At 22.8% G+C, this 18,226-nt stretch overlaps 5 protein-coding genes across 5 annotated transcripts; 1 reads left to right on the top strand and 4 right to left on the bottom strand.

The window, feature by feature from the left end:
• Positions 1-291: 291 nt before the first annotated feature.
• On the bottom strand, positions 292-1,730 carry PVVCY_0400110 (fam-a protein; the record flags this gene model as incomplete). Its single annotated transcript, XM_008627828.2, has 6 exons — positions 292-315; positions 466-696; positions 791-894; positions 1,064-1,133; positions 1,222-1,456; positions 1,600-1,730. 6 exons carry the CDS (start codon positions 1,728-1,730, stop codon positions 292-294), a joined length of 795 nt encoding a protein of 264 aa, XP_008626050.2.
• Positions 1,731-5,366: 3,636 nt separating this feature from the next.
• Positions 5,367-8,501, top strand: PVVCY_0400100 (PIR protein CIR protein; the record flags this gene model as incomplete). Its single annotated transcript, XM_037634941.1, has 3 exons — positions 5,367-5,381; positions 5,525-8,140; positions 8,229-8,501. The coding sequence occupies 3 exons, from the start codon at positions 5,367-5,369 to the stop codon at positions 8,499-8,501; spliced, it is 2,904 nt and encodes a 967-aa protein (XP_037490132.1).
• A 324-nt stretch (positions 8,502-8,825) lies between these two features.
• Positions 8,826-10,381, bottom strand: PVVCY_0400090 (fam-a protein; the record flags this gene model as incomplete). The annotated part of the gene is made up of 6 exons (XM_037634940.1): positions 8,826-8,930; positions 9,086-9,319; positions 9,414-9,523; positions 9,658-9,727; positions 9,834-10,039; positions 10,342-10,381. The coding sequence occupies 6 exons, from the start codon at positions 10,379-10,381 to the stop codon at positions 8,826-8,828; spliced, it is 765 nt and encodes a 254-aa protein (XP_037490131.1).
• Positions 10,382-11,925: 1,544 nt separating this feature from the next.
• PVVCY_0400080 (fam-a protein) lies at positions 11,926-13,361 on the bottom strand (the record flags this gene model as incomplete). The annotated part of the gene is made up of 6 exons (XM_008627831.2): positions 11,926-11,949; positions 12,103-12,333; positions 12,426-12,529; positions 12,700-12,769; positions 12,859-13,096; positions 13,240-13,361. 6 exons carry the CDS (start codon positions 13,359-13,361, stop codon positions 11,926-11,928), a joined length of 789 nt encoding a protein of 262 aa, XP_008626053.2.
• A 1,545-nt stretch (positions 13,362-14,906) lies between these two features.
• PVVCY_0400070 (fam-a protein) lies at positions 14,907-16,468 on the bottom strand (the record flags this gene model as incomplete). Its single annotated transcript, XM_037634939.1, has 6 exons — positions 14,907-14,930; positions 15,086-15,409; positions 15,503-15,606; positions 15,776-15,845; positions 15,936-16,170; positions 16,314-16,468. The coding sequence occupies 6 exons, from the start codon at positions 16,466-16,468 to the stop codon at positions 14,907-14,909; spliced, it is 912 nt and encodes a 303-aa protein (XP_037490130.1).
• Positions 16,469-18,226: the final 1,758 nt, after the last annotated feature.

Raw genomic sequence — 18,226 nt, 5'->3', positions numbered from 1 at the left:
ATAATAATAGCTCTTCATAAATAATAATAGTTATATTAGTAGTATTCACAGAGCTAACATATATAGATACATCCTAATATTAAAATACATAAACAAATAATATATAAAAAAGCAATTTTAAAACAAAAAAAATACTTTCTGATGGAAATTTAAAGCGGCCATTATGCATGGGAAATAAGCCGTTTTATTAACATAAATCTTCTAATATTGCGATGGTAAAAAAATATATGAAATATATGCTTATTTATGAGGGGAAAAATAATATAAAGCTTTTCTAATAATGCCTTTTTGTTAAAAGGAACTATGTCCATTAATCTAAGAAAAAAAAACATAAACGGATGAATATATAAAATGTTTAAATTTTTTGCAAATTATATTATAAATGTATACATTTATCTAAAACTGTATTTTTTTAACAATTGCTGAAATAAATTATTATGTTATTAAAATTTGTATATCGCTTACAGATTCGATATAAGCTAAATCAACACGTCTTCTGAATTTTTGAATGAAGTATCCGGTTATGTTAACAAACACTTTTTTTAATTTTCCATTTATAATATCATCTTCAGGACTAACGTTAGTTTTGAATAATTTTGCGTTTTCTATGATTGCGTTTTTATATTCTTCATTGCGAGGGTTGAAATCATTTATGTTTGCTGAAGCCATGGCAATTACGGTTGCGTCGTCTGCTATCTACAAAATTAATAAAGGTGTATTTGAATATATTTCGTATCATAATATGAGAAACACGATTTATAACGAAACAAAAGAGGAAAGGTTTCCTTACTTGAACTTTTTTGGCTAAAGCATAAAAATATTTCTGACGGTCTTTAGAATCTTGTTTGTAACGTTGTTGTACCATTACTAAATTTGGATTGTATACACGGACAACTTTTCAAAAAAAAAATAATTTTGCATTATTTAAAATAAATATTATGAATTTGAAGGCATAGGAAACAATAAATAGTAGCATATAACAATGAATATAATAAATCACGAAATGTCGAATAAATAGTAACGATAATATGTTAATTTGACGAATTATTTATGTTTTCTATACTTTTAACAGTGCCAGTATTGAAAATATTGGGAATATTGGGGTCCCATATGCTGTTTATTAGTTGATCATACTAATGGAAACAAAGAGAAATATATTATATAAATTATAATAATTTTTTAATTTGGCTAATAAATTTAACATTGTTCATTAATTGATACCATATTCGGATCGTCATATGATTGATAAACTTTTATAATATTTGTACGACCATGTTTTTTTTTATATCCAGACATAACATTATCATATTTTGTTTTAAATGTTTTATAGCCAGTTTCATATATAACATGATATATTAAATTTAATACAGCTTCATTCATAAATTTTCCTGCATTTATAGTTTCATTGAGATCGGTACATAATAGGTGCTTGTTTTCTTCATATATTTCTTCTGGACTATCATTGATAAAAATGAACAAATTTTAAATGTGTACAAAAATAAAGGTATTGTATTTATATTATAGTATTATTGAACAGGCATGTATTGAATATTTTGATAATGAAGTATGTAATATGTATATGTTATTATATTTTTTTACGTAGAGTAACAATTATTTGGATTAGATGTTGTAGCATTTCCTGGATCAGGCTCAGCTGCAAGGGTTTCATTATTTGCATATGCGAAAATGCTTAAAATAAATAAAGCGATTTGAATATAAAATTTATTCATTTTTGAACTTTAAAACATAATATTAAAATATATATCAGTATTTTTTAATTAAAAATTAACAACGCAAAAAATCGCACAAGTATAATTAAAATTGAAGCAAACACTTTTCTCTAATAAAGTATAAAAAACTAATATTTAAACGATAACATGTATGTTTTTATCATATTTATAAGTTTAACATAATTTTTATTTAAATAATTCAATTACAAAAAGACGTCAGTAACAGAAGCTTTCATAAATAATGAATATCAAAAATTTTATGATTTATAATTTCATTAATATTATAATATATAAAAATAAATAATTTTAATTATATTATATAAATTATATTTATAATAAATAGCATTATGAATACACAAGTTTTATATTTTTGTAATTAATTAAACTCAATTTAAAATTTATAAAAAATTCCATTATGCATGAAGTTACATGTATACTTATATATAATAGAAAAAAAAAAGCTATGCTGTTTTTACCTAATAGAAAAACAATCATTTAAAAAAAAAATATAAAAGTAAGAAAAGAATATAAAAATATACATTTGTTTTAATATAATTATATAAAAATAAATGTTTTCCTATTTTTTCATTTGTTTTACAAAAATTCTTTGATAATTCATAATTTTTAATATAGAAAACATGTCTATTATATTTTTAAATATAAAAATAATTTAATTTAATCCGAGAAATGCAGCTAATTTTATGCTACTAATATTATTATAATAACAGTATTTTTTACTTCATCATAGTAATAGTATGATAAAATATATATGATGATAAATCGCGTTTTCTGTAATTTTTTATCACTTTTAATACAAATTTTACTAAATAAGATTTTTGTAGCAAAATTGTTAATTTTATAAAAATTATTTATTGGTAGTAATATTGACGCACATGCTTTTATATAAATGAATATAAATTATAATTTTCCTTTTAATAGTAAAACAAAATATATAAAATTAAAAAAATGCAAATAAATAAAATATAAAAATAAAATAATGAAACATAAAGTTGTTAAATCAATAAATATATATATATATATATATATGTATATACATAATAAATTAATTTTTTATTTTAATATTATTGATGCCGAGATGTTCATGTTTTATGGGTTATGTATTTGTATTATGGGTCAAGGTTATGTGTTATGAGTTATAGTTTGATTCACTGAATCTGCGTTTTGAGTTAGGGTTCGGGGATATTGTAATTTAATTTTTTATAATTTGATAATATTTATTGGTATTAGAATAGTAATTAAAATATGTACCATCTCCGTATGCTTAATCTCGAAATTATGTCTAAATATGCACTCCCCAAACGAGGATAGTCATTAATATGAAAGGGGACGCATAACGTGGTTTCCATAAGTTATAATACTCCCACATAATTAGTTCATATATATTAAATTCGGCGATATTATAACTTCCCATTTTATATTTTATTGTTAACATTTGGATAACAATATATAAAAACCTATATTATCTATTATATAAGGCTTATTAACCCATAGCTATATTGACAGATGACTAATACAATATATGTTTCTTTATTTCATGAAAATTTTACTTAGCAAAATTATAATTCGTGTCATTATTATTTTGGTAACAGAAAAGTATAATAATCTTATATATGAAGCTATAATATGTTATCAGGTTCATTTGCAACATTTATCTACATTATAATATATTTCAGGAAAATATGTATATTTTTAATGTTAATTAAGGATATTTCAAATATATAATAGATAATCATAAAATACGATTCATAAATTGTCTATCAAGGTTCGATAATACAACATTATCTATAAAAGGCATTTTATGCATCTAGCATTTTTAATAATACAATAAAAATTGAACTATATATACAACATTTTATGTTTTAAAATTTTGAGGTATAAATAAATTATATTTTGAAATAGTTAAAAGATAAAATATGAGTATATTTTGCTTTAATAATTTTTTTAATAATTATAAATAATATGATAGATAGAATACCATTATTATTATATGCCTATATATATAATATAATAAAATAATTTACTAATAAATAAAATTGAAATAATGTTTTATTGTAAAATTTTCATATAATTAAATATTAATTTTATCGAAATGGCGCATAATAATTAATTTAATTCGAACTAATAATATTTATATTGAGGTATTATATATATGCAAACTCTCAATTTTATAATTAAGTATACTGTTACTGCGAAATAATATATATTTTCTAAAATACTTTATTTAAAAACCCTGAAACATGGAAATATTATCCATTGGTTTAAAGTATTTGTATTAAACGCATTAATTACTCCGTTGTACTATACAGTGATATAGAAGGAAGCAACAATGATAACAATAGATAAAATATTAACACGAAAAAATAATTAATTCACATTATTCGAATATGTTGATATATATTAATTATATATATTATTAAAACTGAAAAGATGCAGAAGATAATAAATAATTATTATATTTTATACTTGATATAATTATAATGTAGTAATATTAATACTAAAAAGTCGTATATTACTTCTATTAATAATTTGAATAAAAATATAGTTTTCTATATTGAGCTAAATGTTTTATTATAAAATATGTAGTATACAATATTCTTAGGTTCAAAGTAGCAATATGCACTAAAATGATAAATCCACATATATTGCTTCTAAAAGTTTATTATTATCACTAAATAAAGAGAAATGTTAAAATTATAAAATAGCAAATTTAAATAATAGAAAAATAATTATCTTGAAATATTTTTTATAGCTTAAATAGTTAATAAGAATGATAATATGTACACTAATTTTAAAACATATTTAGGTGTCATATTATTTTAATTTGTAGTTATGTTAACTTTAATTGCACATTTGTGTTTTATTTTAGGAATATACATATATGATGTGTAATTTATTTATTAAAATTTATTTTTATATTAGGGATACATGCATACAAACAAAATTACTGAACATTCTAAATGAGGCACTCATTTATACTATTAATTAAAATGTAAATACAAACTAAATATCATATATTTAGGAAAATTAATAATAATAAGTTATTTTTTGTACATTATAATTTAAATAAACAATTTGTTTTATATTTAATATAATTAATTCAAAAAATGTAATATTTGTACGGAATAACTTATATCAATATATGATACAACAATGAGATACAAATATATTTTTATCAATTATATTGATAATACACTTCTAATTCTTTATATATTTATAGTAATATATTTTATGAAATTACTTTATTAAAAAAGCAACATAGCATATGTTTTTATATATGTTTAAACTTATAATTGTAAGGATACGTGTTTATTTAAACCCATTATAAGGTTTCACAAAATATATGCATTATTTCCAAAATTTATTGAAATAATGGACTTAAATATATGATGAAAATTGTTTAAATAAATTAAAAAATAATGTAGTTTAAATAATTTGTCACAAGAAATAAACATAATGCTCCTTTAGTAATGATATTATATTATTATATATTGTTTTAAATGTTTAAATTAATAAGAATGTGCTTAACTGTATGTTTTGTTTGGTTCAATATATATATTTTATATAAAAATAATATGATGTCAAATATCGACAGAGTAACTATAAAATATCATTACAATGGATGATAAAGCAGTAAGTATAAATATTTTAAATAAAGCACCTGTCTTTACATTATTTGAAATGTCGCACTACCGATAAATTATTATTAGATTGAATTTCAATCACATTTTTATTAGTATTTATTTTTATTTAAAATTTTAAAAATATTTTCTTAGTGTGATTTCCTTCGCGAAGTTGATAATCTTTTTAACAATAAAGGTGTCAATGTGGTCAAATTTAATAAATTCACGAAATACTATTCTTATTGTCCTTATCAAAATGGTTCAAAAGAAAATAAATGCACAAATGACTACGAAAGAATTAACGCTTTGGGATCATATTTACATAAAAAAATTAGTGAACTTGATGAAAATTACAAAAAACAGAAGGGTGTCAGTCAGCATATTGAGCTTTTTATGATATGGCTAGGTGGTAGATTATTTAAGATAGAAAACGACTATAAAGCAACTCTGGAAGAGTCTTATAAAAAACATTTAGAGAAGCATATGGGGAATTATGATTATTGGAAACTTATAGATAGTAAAAAACATTATAAGAATGCTACCATTAAGAAAATGAGCGATATTTATGGCCTACTTAACAATATATGTAAACTAATTAATGAATACAACAAAAGTACCACAACTATTAATAGAAGTAATCTTAGAAATACTTCCACCCAATGTCTGAACTTCTATAGAGTCATTTATAATTCTGTTAATGGATGTAAACCATATCTGTATTTATTGGATAGTTTAAAAATGATGTATGAAATTTTTAGAACGACGAAAATGGTTAATAATAATTTTAAGAGTAGAGACAAAGATTTTTTAAATACCCAAATTAAACCTATTACAACGTTTGGTGGTGAAAATAAATTATTTGTGACTGTTGTTGAAAACCTTAGTTTTGATGATAAAGAATGTAGAGAAGTGAAATCAAATGATGAGAAAATTGGAGAACAAATTGAATCCAAAAAATTACAAAGTAAACTAAAAGATCCTGGGTTACCTAAAAAAATAGGCACAACACCTCAAGGGAGAGCTTCTGGGAATTTTCCGCCTGCAAATCCACCAGTTCAAAAACCAGCACCTTTAAAGCCATCTGCCCCCAAACCACCAGAACGATCACCTGTACAAACACAACAACCACCTCAAAAATCAGAAACAAACCATCAAAGTGGAGCAAATGGTTCAGACAGCAAGGAAGGAAATAAAGGTGGCGGAGAGAAGGTATTAGGAGGTGCAGTCAGTCGGCCAGAAAGTTCAGAGAGAAAACTAAATGATGCTGAACAAAAGAAACCAATCCAGGTGGGCACCCCCTCACCAGGGCCCAAAGTATCAAGTCAATCAACGGGGGTGGGAAATCAAGGTAATGGTGAAGGTAGCAGGGCAGGTGGTCAAGGAAGATCACCTGGTGGAATAAGTAGTGAAACAGGTAGTGGGACAGGTGATCAAGGAATATCACCTGGTGGAACAAGTAGTGAAACAGGTAGTGGGACAGGTGATCAAGGAGGTTCAGGTAATCAAGTAAATACAGGTAGTCAAACAAAACCTTCCATGGATCCGCCAGATGGAAATCCAGCACCTGGATTATCTGGAACAGGCACGCCACAATCATCAGGTTCACCATCATCACCAGGCACACCACAATCACCCGCAGTATCACAACCAGGTCCACCACCAGCAGTACCACCAAAGCAAAAATCAGAAGGACAACCACCATCATCAAAACCAGCACCACAACCAGTACCACAACCAGCACCACAACCAGTACCACAACCAGAACCACAACCAGTACAACAACCAGACTCATTACTACCATCGTCAGACCCACAGAAATCAGATCCACCAGCATCACCACCAGAATCACCGCCATCAGGATCACCACTTTCACAAAACAGCCCTGAATTAAAAAAAACTCAAACAGGAGGTTCAAATAATTCAAATGAGTCAAAAGATTCAGGCAATGATAAAGGAAGTACAGGGGGTACAAATGATAATACAGGAGGTTCAGGTAGTGGAAACGAAAATCCTGGTGGTGGATCAAATGTTCCCACATCAAATACGTCAGAAGGATCTTTTAATTTTGGGTCATCATTTCTTGAATTCATATTAAAAGGAAAGGAATATTATAATAAAGGTTCCAATTTTATTAAAGATAATCAGCAAAAGTTTAAAGATGCTACGGAGAAAATCAGTGGTGCATATAATCAAGCCAAGGATAAATTAAAAACTACTTACGATGAATCTAATAAATATTTAAATCAGATTATTAAAGATGTATTTGCCCAATTTAAAAAAAACGATACTCCCTCTAAATCAAATGATAAACAACCTGACCCAGGCAGACCAATAGATGGGGGAAAACAATCTAATCAGTCACCATCAGCTCCACCAATAAATCCACCACCACAAACTCCAACATTAAATCTACCATCACCAACTCCAACAAAAGATCCCCCAACAAATCAAACATCAATTCCACCAATAGATCCAACATCACAAAAACAATCATCTTCCCAACCCAAACCTATAACACAGGACCTTACACAAGTTAATCAACCCAACCACCAAAAAATTGATCAACTGGTAAAATCAATAAGTTCTAACCAAAATTTGAAAAAAACATGGAATATATTTCCAACTACATGGAATGGATCAAATGATTGTAAACCTGAAATAAATTTTATGAATGCCACATTAGTGTGCTGTACATCTAAACAGTGCAGTTTAACTGGAATTTCAGTTACACTTGTTTTAATACCCATTATTTTATTAATTGCATATAAGGTAAAATATTATAATTACTAAATACAACACTTTTAAAGAATTTTCATTATTGTAAAAAAATATATATTTTTCTATATTTTTATTTTAGTATTTATCATTTGGATCATCAAAAAAATTGGAAAAAAAAAACATGAAGAAAGTTATAAATTTTCATGATGGAAACAGAAAGACAAAAATAATTATAAGTTCACATGATAAGAAAAAAAAACTAAAACCGATTATAAATTCAGTTGATGGAAAAAAAGGCCCATTATTAAATATATACAAACTTATACATGCCGATCCTATACCATTTATTAATTTATTTTTTTTGTTAATTTTTTTTGTCTATAAAAGAAAAAGAGACACCATAGAATTATAAATTTAATTAATGTCTTATATTTTTTGTAATGTTCAGATGTTTATGGTACTATATTTAAAGTACATATTAATATATAACAATAATAAACAAGTAAATTCGTTTATTATTATTATTATTATAGGTAAATGAATTCATAAGTATAATTAAAAAATATATTTATATTTATAACATAAACTATGAACAAATTATATGCAAATCAAACACTACTTAAAAATCAAATTGGTGTTTTGTAACAATAATTTAAAACAAGCATGACCCATGAAAATAAGTTTATTTTATTAATATAAGTATTAAAATTTTAAAAGATGCCATTTAGAAATATGTTTATTCCTTTTTAAAAATCTCCCTTAAATTGATAACATCTACCATTTTTTTGGATGTCACCAATCTATGAATATCTTTTAAGAAAAATATATGATCATGATCAAGCTGAGAAAAGAAACAAAAAATTAACACATATGTAAATTCTCCATTTTTATTGTAAATGAACAGATATATTATAAATATGCACATTTATGTAGAAAGTATATATTTTTGATAATGACGAAATAAAATGATGTTACTAAAATTTCTATATTGCTTACAGAGCCGATATGGGTAATTTTAACGTAATCAGATTCCTTTTTAATGAAAAACGCCATTAAGTTAATATAAAATTGGAATAATTTTTCATTTCTAGTATATTTTTCAGAATTAAATTTAGGATTGAATTTGTTTGCACTTTCTACGATAGGATTTTTGTATTTTTCATAGGATGCATCATCATCAGGATTCATATCTGATGAAGTCAAGACAATTGCAGTTTCGTCTTCTGATAACTATAAATTAATAGAAAGTATATTTTCATAAATTAGGATATAATAATATGAAAAAAGTACATCTAGAAGGATGAAGGGGAAAAAATTGTCTTACTTGAAATTTGCTGGCTAATGCGTAACAATATGTATTCCAAGTCTCATCAAGGCCAATGTAATATTGTTGTATAATTGCCAAATTTTCATTGTATGTTCGATAAAAGCTTCCTAAAAAATTATAATTTTGTATACATGCAAATTAAAGCATGATTAAGTAGAAAATTAGTCATTGGTTATAACAAAACAATAAATGCATCATAAAAATTAATATTCACATTAAATAAATTTAGTTAATTATATACCTTTATCGAAAAGATCGCCGTAGTTCTTTGCGCCATTGGGATCCCATAACATGTTTACTATATCAGCATACTAATAATAACAAAAAATATATATATATATATATATATATTAACAATTATATTTTTTTATTTTTAAATAATTTCATGAACTCAAATTATTGCTTGTTAATTCATACACTATCGGGGTTGGGGATTGTAAATTCAAACTTTCCAATCTCAATATCGTTAAAATTCTTAAAATGTAGGGTTGTTCCATTTTGATTATATGATTGGTAATCTTCTGTATCTTCGGCATGTTTTTGTGCAAGAGCTAGAGCTTCTATCATAATATTTTCTGCTTCTTTAGCTTCTTCTGGGTCGATAGATACTTGTTGTTTAACTTCTTCAGTATCACCAGATAATTGTTATTTATCTTCTACATTTGAACTACAAATGGTAAAGGAAGTATATTTTTTAATTTATTTGAATTTTTAACTTAAAAAAAATATATATTTATAAGAAGTTATTTTATTTTTCAATTATTACACATATCCACATTCACAAATATATATAATATTCTCATAATAAACAATATATACATATTTATATTCGATGTAGATATATAGTTGCATTTATTTTCTTACGAAATGATGGTTGGAGCATGCTCGCTTGCAAATGCTATATTTTGAGTATATCCTGTGACACTTAAAAGTGCCAAAGCAATCTTAATATATACTTTATTCATTTTTGGGCATGATAAGTAAAATATTAATATGTTTTTTATAAATTGAAAATTAACAAATATAAAGGTTGTATAATTATGCTAAATCGAATCAATCGATTTTCGAACAAATTATAAAAATTAATATTTATTTAAAAAACATAAATAATTTTAAAAATTCATTTATTTCATACATTTATTATATTTTTAAATATAATCATTTTTTTTAATATTATTGTACACTAATAAATACGTACAGAATATAGAATTTAGTGATGGTTTTCTATTCTATGCATTATCAATTAAGTGCCGACTCCTTAAATATTTGCTATTTAATTATTATTATTGAAATTTATATAATAATATTACAATTATGATTAGAATTATATATGTAAAATACAACCTATTATAATATATAAAAATTAAAATAAAAGGACTTTTTAAAAGAATGCATAGATTAATTTTGTCTTAATTTAAACCGCCGCATATAAGTGAACAATAATTATTGCAACTTTAATAAATATTAAATATCAAAAATATTATAATATATAAAAAATCGCTTTAGTTATATATAACATTATTAATATGTTACATTATTGATATAAAAACTTTTGATTATTATAGTTAATAACTTAAAAATAAAATTGAAATTTATTCATTTGGGTATTATATAGGAAATATACCCATGCATCAAAAAAACGTATATTATATGATAGCAACATTTATTTAGCTGATATGAAGTTGATAATAAAATTGTAATAATTATTATATAAAATAGGTGTGTTGTTTCATAGCAATAACTTGATAAAATTTATATTATGAGAATTACACATTCTGTGGTTTTTATTATTTTAATACAAATTTTACTAAATACCATTTTTCTATCAAAATTGTTAATTTTATAAAAATTATTTATTGGTGGTAATATTGATATCCATATTTTTTTATAAATTAACACAAATTATAAATTCCTTTTAATAGCGAAACAAAGTATATATAAAATTAAAAAAAATACAAATAAATAAAATATAAAAATAAAATAATGAAACATAAAGTTGTAAAACACGAAATACACATGCATACGTAAAATAAATTTATTTTTTAATTATAATATTCTTGATGCCGAAGTGTTCATGCATTATGGGTTATCATTTTGTTCTATGGAATTTATGTTTTGATTTAGAGTTCGGGGTACATTTTCATTTAATTTTTTATAATTTGATTAAATATATTTTCTGACCCATATGGTTAATCTTGAGATAATGCTTATCTTTGTTAACAACAAAGAGTGATAAGCATTGAATAAAAAATCGCCATAAATAATAACAGTTATATTTGTAGTGTTCACAAATTAATACATACAGATACATCTTAATATTAAAAGACATAAAAAATTATATACAAAGAAAACATTCTTATACCAAAAAAACACTCTATGGTAGTAATTTAAATTAGTCATTATCATGAAAATAAATCGTATTATTAACAAAAATCTTCTAATATTACAGTCTGAAAATATATATATGAAGGAAAAAATAATCTAAAGCTTTTCCAATAATTCATTTTTGTTAAAAGGAAGAATATCCCTGAATCTAAGAAAAAAAACATAAATGGATAAATATGTAAAACGTTAAAATTTTTCAAAATATAGCATATATTATAGATATGTATATTTCGTTAAAACCGTATTTTTTTTACAATTGTGAAATAAATTATTATATTATTAAAATTTGTATATCGCTTACAGATTCGATATAGGTGATTTCAAGATCATCGCCTTTTTTTTCAATGAGGTATCCAGCTAAGTTCACAAATATTTTTATATATTTTTTATTTTTAATATAATCTTTACGGCGTACGGAAATTCTGAATGAATTTACATTTTCTAATATTGGGTTGTTATATTCTATATTGGAAGGGTTTTTATCATTTACATTTACTGAAGTTATGGCAATTATAGTTTTGTCCTTTGATATCTACAAAATTAATAAAAATATATTGCATAAATTATTGTAAATAATATGATAAATACGATTATAATGAAACAGAAAAGGAAAGGTTTCCTTACTTCAGTCTTTGAAACTAAAGCATAAAAATACTTCTGATAGTCTTTAGAATATTTTTTGCAAAATTGGCGAATCAACATTAAATTTGGATTGTACATATAGATAACTATTCAAAAAAAAAATAATTTTACATTATGTAAAATAAAATATTATGAATTTGAAGATATGAGAAACAATAAATAGTATCATATAACAATAGCAACAATAAATCATGAAATGTCGAATAAGTAGTAACAGTATTATGCCAATTTGACTAATTGATTATGTTTTGTATACTTTTAGCAGCGCCTTTATTGAAAATATTGGGGGAATTGGGATCCCATGTCCTGTTTATTATGTAATTATACTAATGGAAACAAAGAGAAATATATGTATATAAATTATAATAATTTTTTAATTTGGCTAATAAATTTAACATTGTTCATTAATTGATACCTGACTGGAATCATAAATATTCAAATGAACTTTTAGAATATTTGTCTCGTTGTCAAATTTTTTTATATAATAAGATATACTATCATTAGAATTTTGTAAATATTGTTCATAACCACCTTTGGTTGTAGCATAGTATTCTAAATGTTTTACAGCTTCGTTCATAACTTCGGCCGCTATTATAGGTTCTGTAGGGGATTTACATATTAAGTGCTTGTTTTTTTCATATATTTCTTCTGAACTGTCATTGAGAAAAATGAAAATATTTTTAATGTTTACAAAAATAAAGTTATTGTATTTATATTATAACATTTTTATACAAGCGTATATTTAATATGGTCATAATGAAACATGTAATCTGTATATATTGTTGCATTTTCTTACGTAGTAAAACGGCTTGGTTTTGCAGCTGTTCCTGGAGTAGGATCAGTTGCAAGGGTTTCATTATTTCCATATGCGAAAGTGCTTAAAATAAATAAAGCGATTTGAATATAAAATTTATTCATTTTGAACTTTAAAAAGAAAATATTAAAATTTATATTAGTATTTTTTTTAATTAAAAATTAATAGCTCGAAAAATAGCATAAATATAATTAAAATTGAAGCAAATAATTTTCTCCAATAAAGCATAAAAAACAAATATTTATTTTAAAAAAATACAAATTATTATTTAAATAGCAAAATTTATGATTTTATCAGATTTATAACTTTAATATATTTTTTATTTAAATAATTTAATCATAAAACGACGTCAATAGAAGAAGCTTTCATAAATAATGAATACAAAAATTTTATGATTTATAATTTCATTAATATTATAATATTTAAAATAAATAATTTTGATTATATTATATAAACGATATGTTTAATATATAACACTATGAATACGTAAGTTTTATATTTTTATAAGTAATTAAAAATCGATTTAAATTTTCCAAAGTGTCCCATTACGCATGGAATCACATATATATTTTATTTATATGTATAGAAAAAAAATGTCGTTTTTACCTATAGAAAATCAATAATTTAAAATAAAAATATAAAAGAAAATAATATAAATATATATATGCTTTAATATAATATATATACTTAATTAATAATTATATTAAATAATTGTTTTGACATTTTTTCCTATTTGTTTTACACAATTTCTTTGAGAATACATCGTTTTTAATACAAAGGATGTCTATTATATTTTTAAATATAAAAACAATTTAATTTAATCCGAGAAATGCAGCTAATTTTATGCTACTAATATTATTATAATAACAGTATTTTTTACTACATCAAAATAATAGTATGATAAAATATATATGGCGATAAATCGCGGTTTCTGTATTTTTTTTTATGCTTTTAATACAAATTTTACTAAATACCATTTTTCTATCAAAATTGTTCATTTTATAAAAATTATTTATTGGTGGTAATATTGATATACATATTTTTTTTATAAATTAACACAAATTATAAATTCCTTTTAATAGCGAAACAAAGTATATATAAAATTTAAAAAAATACATATAAATAAAATATAAAAACAGAATAATGAAATATAAGTTGAAAAATCAAGAAATATATATACACACATAAAATAAAATAAATTAATTTTTTTATTTTAATTTTCTCGATATCGAGGTGTTCAAGTATTATGGGTCAAGGTTATGTATAGTGGGTTATTATTTTGTTCTATGGAATTTATGTTTTGATTTATAGTTCTGGGTATATTGTAATTTAATTTTTTATAATTTGGTTAAATATATTTTCCGACCCATATGGTTAATCTCGAGATAATGCTTATGTTTGTTAACAACAAAGAGTGATAAGCATTGAATAAAAAATCGTCATAAATAATAACAGTTATATTTGTAGTGTTCACAAAATAATACATATAAAGCGATCTAATATTAAAAGACATAAACAAATTATATACAAAAAACATTATTATAATGAAAATAAATTGTTTTATTAACAAAAATCTTCTAATTTTATGGTTCTTAAAAATATATATGAAGGAAAAAATAATCTAAAGCTTTTCCAATAATTCACTTTTGTTAAATGGAAGAATATCCCTGAATCTAAGAAAAAAAACATAAATGGATAAATATGTAAAACGTTAAAAATTTTCAAAATATAGAATATATTATAAATATGTATATTTCGTTAAAACCGTATTTTTTTTTAGCAATTGTGAAATAAATTATTATATTATTAAAATTTGTATATCGCTTACAGATTCGATATAGGTGACTTCAACATTATTTTTTTTTTTTTCAATGAGGTATCCAGCTAAGTTCACAAATACTTGTTTTAATTTTCCACTTTTAATATCATCTTTAAGTTTTGTGGAAGTATTTAATAAACTTTCTTTTTTAATATCATCTTTAGGTTTTGTGAAAATATTGAATAAACTTTTTTTTTTAATATTATTTTTAGATTTTATGTAAATATTGAATAAACTTGCTTTTTTTATTATTGGGTTGTTATATTTTTTGGAAGGGATAATATCAATTCCATTTATTGAAGTCATGACAATTATAGTTTTGTCTTTAGATATCTACAAAATTAATAAAAATATATTGCATAAATTATTGTGAATAATACGAGAAATACGATTTATAACGAAATAGAAAAGGAAAGGTTTCCTTACTTCAACCTTGGTAACTAAAGCATAAAAATATTTATCACGACCCTCAGGCATACTTTTGAAACGCTCTCGTATAGCTAGTAAATTTGGACCGTACATATGGAGAACTATTCAAAAAAAAATAATTTTGCATTATGTAAAATAAAATATTATGAATTTGAAGACATGAGAAACAATAAATAGTATCATATAGCAATGGAAATAATAAATCACGAAATGGCGAATAAATAGTAACAATAATATGTTAATTTGACTAATTGTTTATGTTTTTTATACTTTTAGGAACGTCTTCGTTGAAAATATTGGGGATACCGGAATCCCACAACGCGTCTACTGTTTCATCATACTAATGGAAGCAAAGAGAAATATATGTATATAAATTATAATCATTTTTTAATTTGGCTTATAAATTTTAATGATGTTCGTTAAATGATACCTCATCCGAACCAGTAATTGTATATTGAATTTTATCAATATTCGTCTGATTGTCAAATTTTTTTACATAATACGATGTTTTATCATCAGGATTTTTTAAATATGGTTCATAACCATCTTTGGTTGTAGCATAGTATTCTAACTGTTTTACAGCATCGTTCATAATATTGATCACTTGTGTAGGGTTGTGACAGCGACATGATAAGTATTTGCATTTTTCATATATTTCTTCTGAACTGTCATTGAGAAAAATGAAAATATTTTTAATGTTTACAAAAATAAAGTTATTGTATTTATATTATAACATTGTTGTACAAGTGGATATTTAATATGATCATAATGAAATATGTAATATGCATATATTGTTGCATTTTCTTACCTAAGATAACAACCTCTTGATCTGATTGTATTAAATTTTTTGGGAACTTTTTGGATAACTTTTTTTAGATCAGGGTCAGCTGCAAGGGCTTCATTATTTCCATATGCGAAAATGCTTAAAATAAATAAAGCGATTTGAATATAAAATTTATTCATTTTGAACTTTAAAAATAAAATATTAGAATTTATATTAGTATTTTTTTTAATTAAAAATTAATAGCTCGAAAAATATCATAAATATAATTAAAATTAAAGCAAATAATTTTCTCCAATAAAGCATAAAAAAGAAATATTTATTTTAAAAAAATACAAATTATTATTTAAATAGCAAAATTTATGATTTTATCAGATTTATAACTTTAATATATTTTTTATTTAAATAATTTAATCATAAAACAACGTCAATAGAAGAAGATTTCATAAATAATGAATATCAAAAATTTGATGATTTATAATTTCATTAATATTATAATATTTAAAATAAATATTTTTAATTATATAAACGATATTTTTAATATATAACATTATGAATACGTAAGTTTTATATTTTTATAATTGATTAAACTCAATTTAAAATTTATAAAGCGTCTCATTGCATATGAAATAACATATATATATTTTATTTATATGTAATAGAGAAAATCTGTTGTTTTTACCTATAGAAAATCAATAATTTAAAATAAAAATATAAAAGCAAGAAAATAATGTAAAATATATATATGCTTTATTAATAATTATATTAAATAGTTGTTTTGACATTTTTTTCTATTTGTTTATAAAATTTCTTTGAGAATACATCGTTTTTAATACAAAGGATGTCTATTATATTTTTAAATATAAAAATAATTTAATTTAATTTGAGAAATGCAGCTAATTTTATGCTACTAATATTATTATAATAACAGTATTTTTTACTACATCAAAATAATAGTATGATAAAATATATATGGCGATAAATCGCGGTTTCTGTATTTTTTTTTATGCTTTTAATACAAATTTTACTAAATACCATTTTTCTATCAAAATTGGTCATTTTATAAAAATTATTTATTGGTGGTAATATTGATATACATATTTTTTTTATAAATTAACACAAATTATAAATTCCTTTTAATAGCGAAACAAAGTATATATAAAATTAAAAAAATACAAATAAATAAAATATAAAAATAAAATAATGAAATATATGTTGTAAAATCAATAAATATATATAATTAATTTTTTTTCGATTATAATATTCTCGATATCGAGGCATGCATGTATTATGGATCAGGGTTATGTATTATGGGTTATTGTTTCGTTCACTGAATTTGCGTTTTGAGTTAAGATTCGGAGTATATTATAATATAATTTTTTATAATTTTATAATATTTTTGTCTGTGAATATTGATAAAATATATTTACCATTCCCATATGTTTATTCTCGAGATTATGTCTAAATATGGACCAAAAAAGGGGGCATAACCATTAATATGAAAGGGGTCACATAAAATACTTCTTATAAGTTATAATACTTTCATCGAATTCGATTGTATATATTACATGTGGCAATATTATAACTTCACATTTTATAATTTATTTCTAATTTTGTCTAACTATATATAAGAACCCTTATTATATATATATAAGGCGTGTTAACCCATAGCTATGTTGAACCATGAGTAACACAGTATGTTTCTTTATTTGTATCACTATTATTTTGATTTAAATTATATTATACCAAATAAACTGTAATAATAAAACTCATTTGGAACATTTATCTGCATTATAATATACCTTCAGGTTAATATGCATATGTTTAATATTATTTAAACATAATACTAATATATAGTAGGTAATCATAAAATATGGATCCATTAAATATCGATCGAGATTCAACAATGCAACATTATCTATAAAAGGCATTTTATGCAT

The sequence above is a fragment of the Plasmodium vinckei genome (assembly GCF_900681995.1).
Source record: "Plasmodium vinckei vinckei genome assembly, chromosome: PVVCY_04".
In the NCBI taxonomy this organism is placed as follows: Eukaryota; Apicomplexa; class Aconoidasida; order Haemosporida; family Plasmodiidae; genus Plasmodium; species Plasmodium vinckei.
This window is presented reverse-complemented; position numbering and strand designations above follow the sequence as displayed.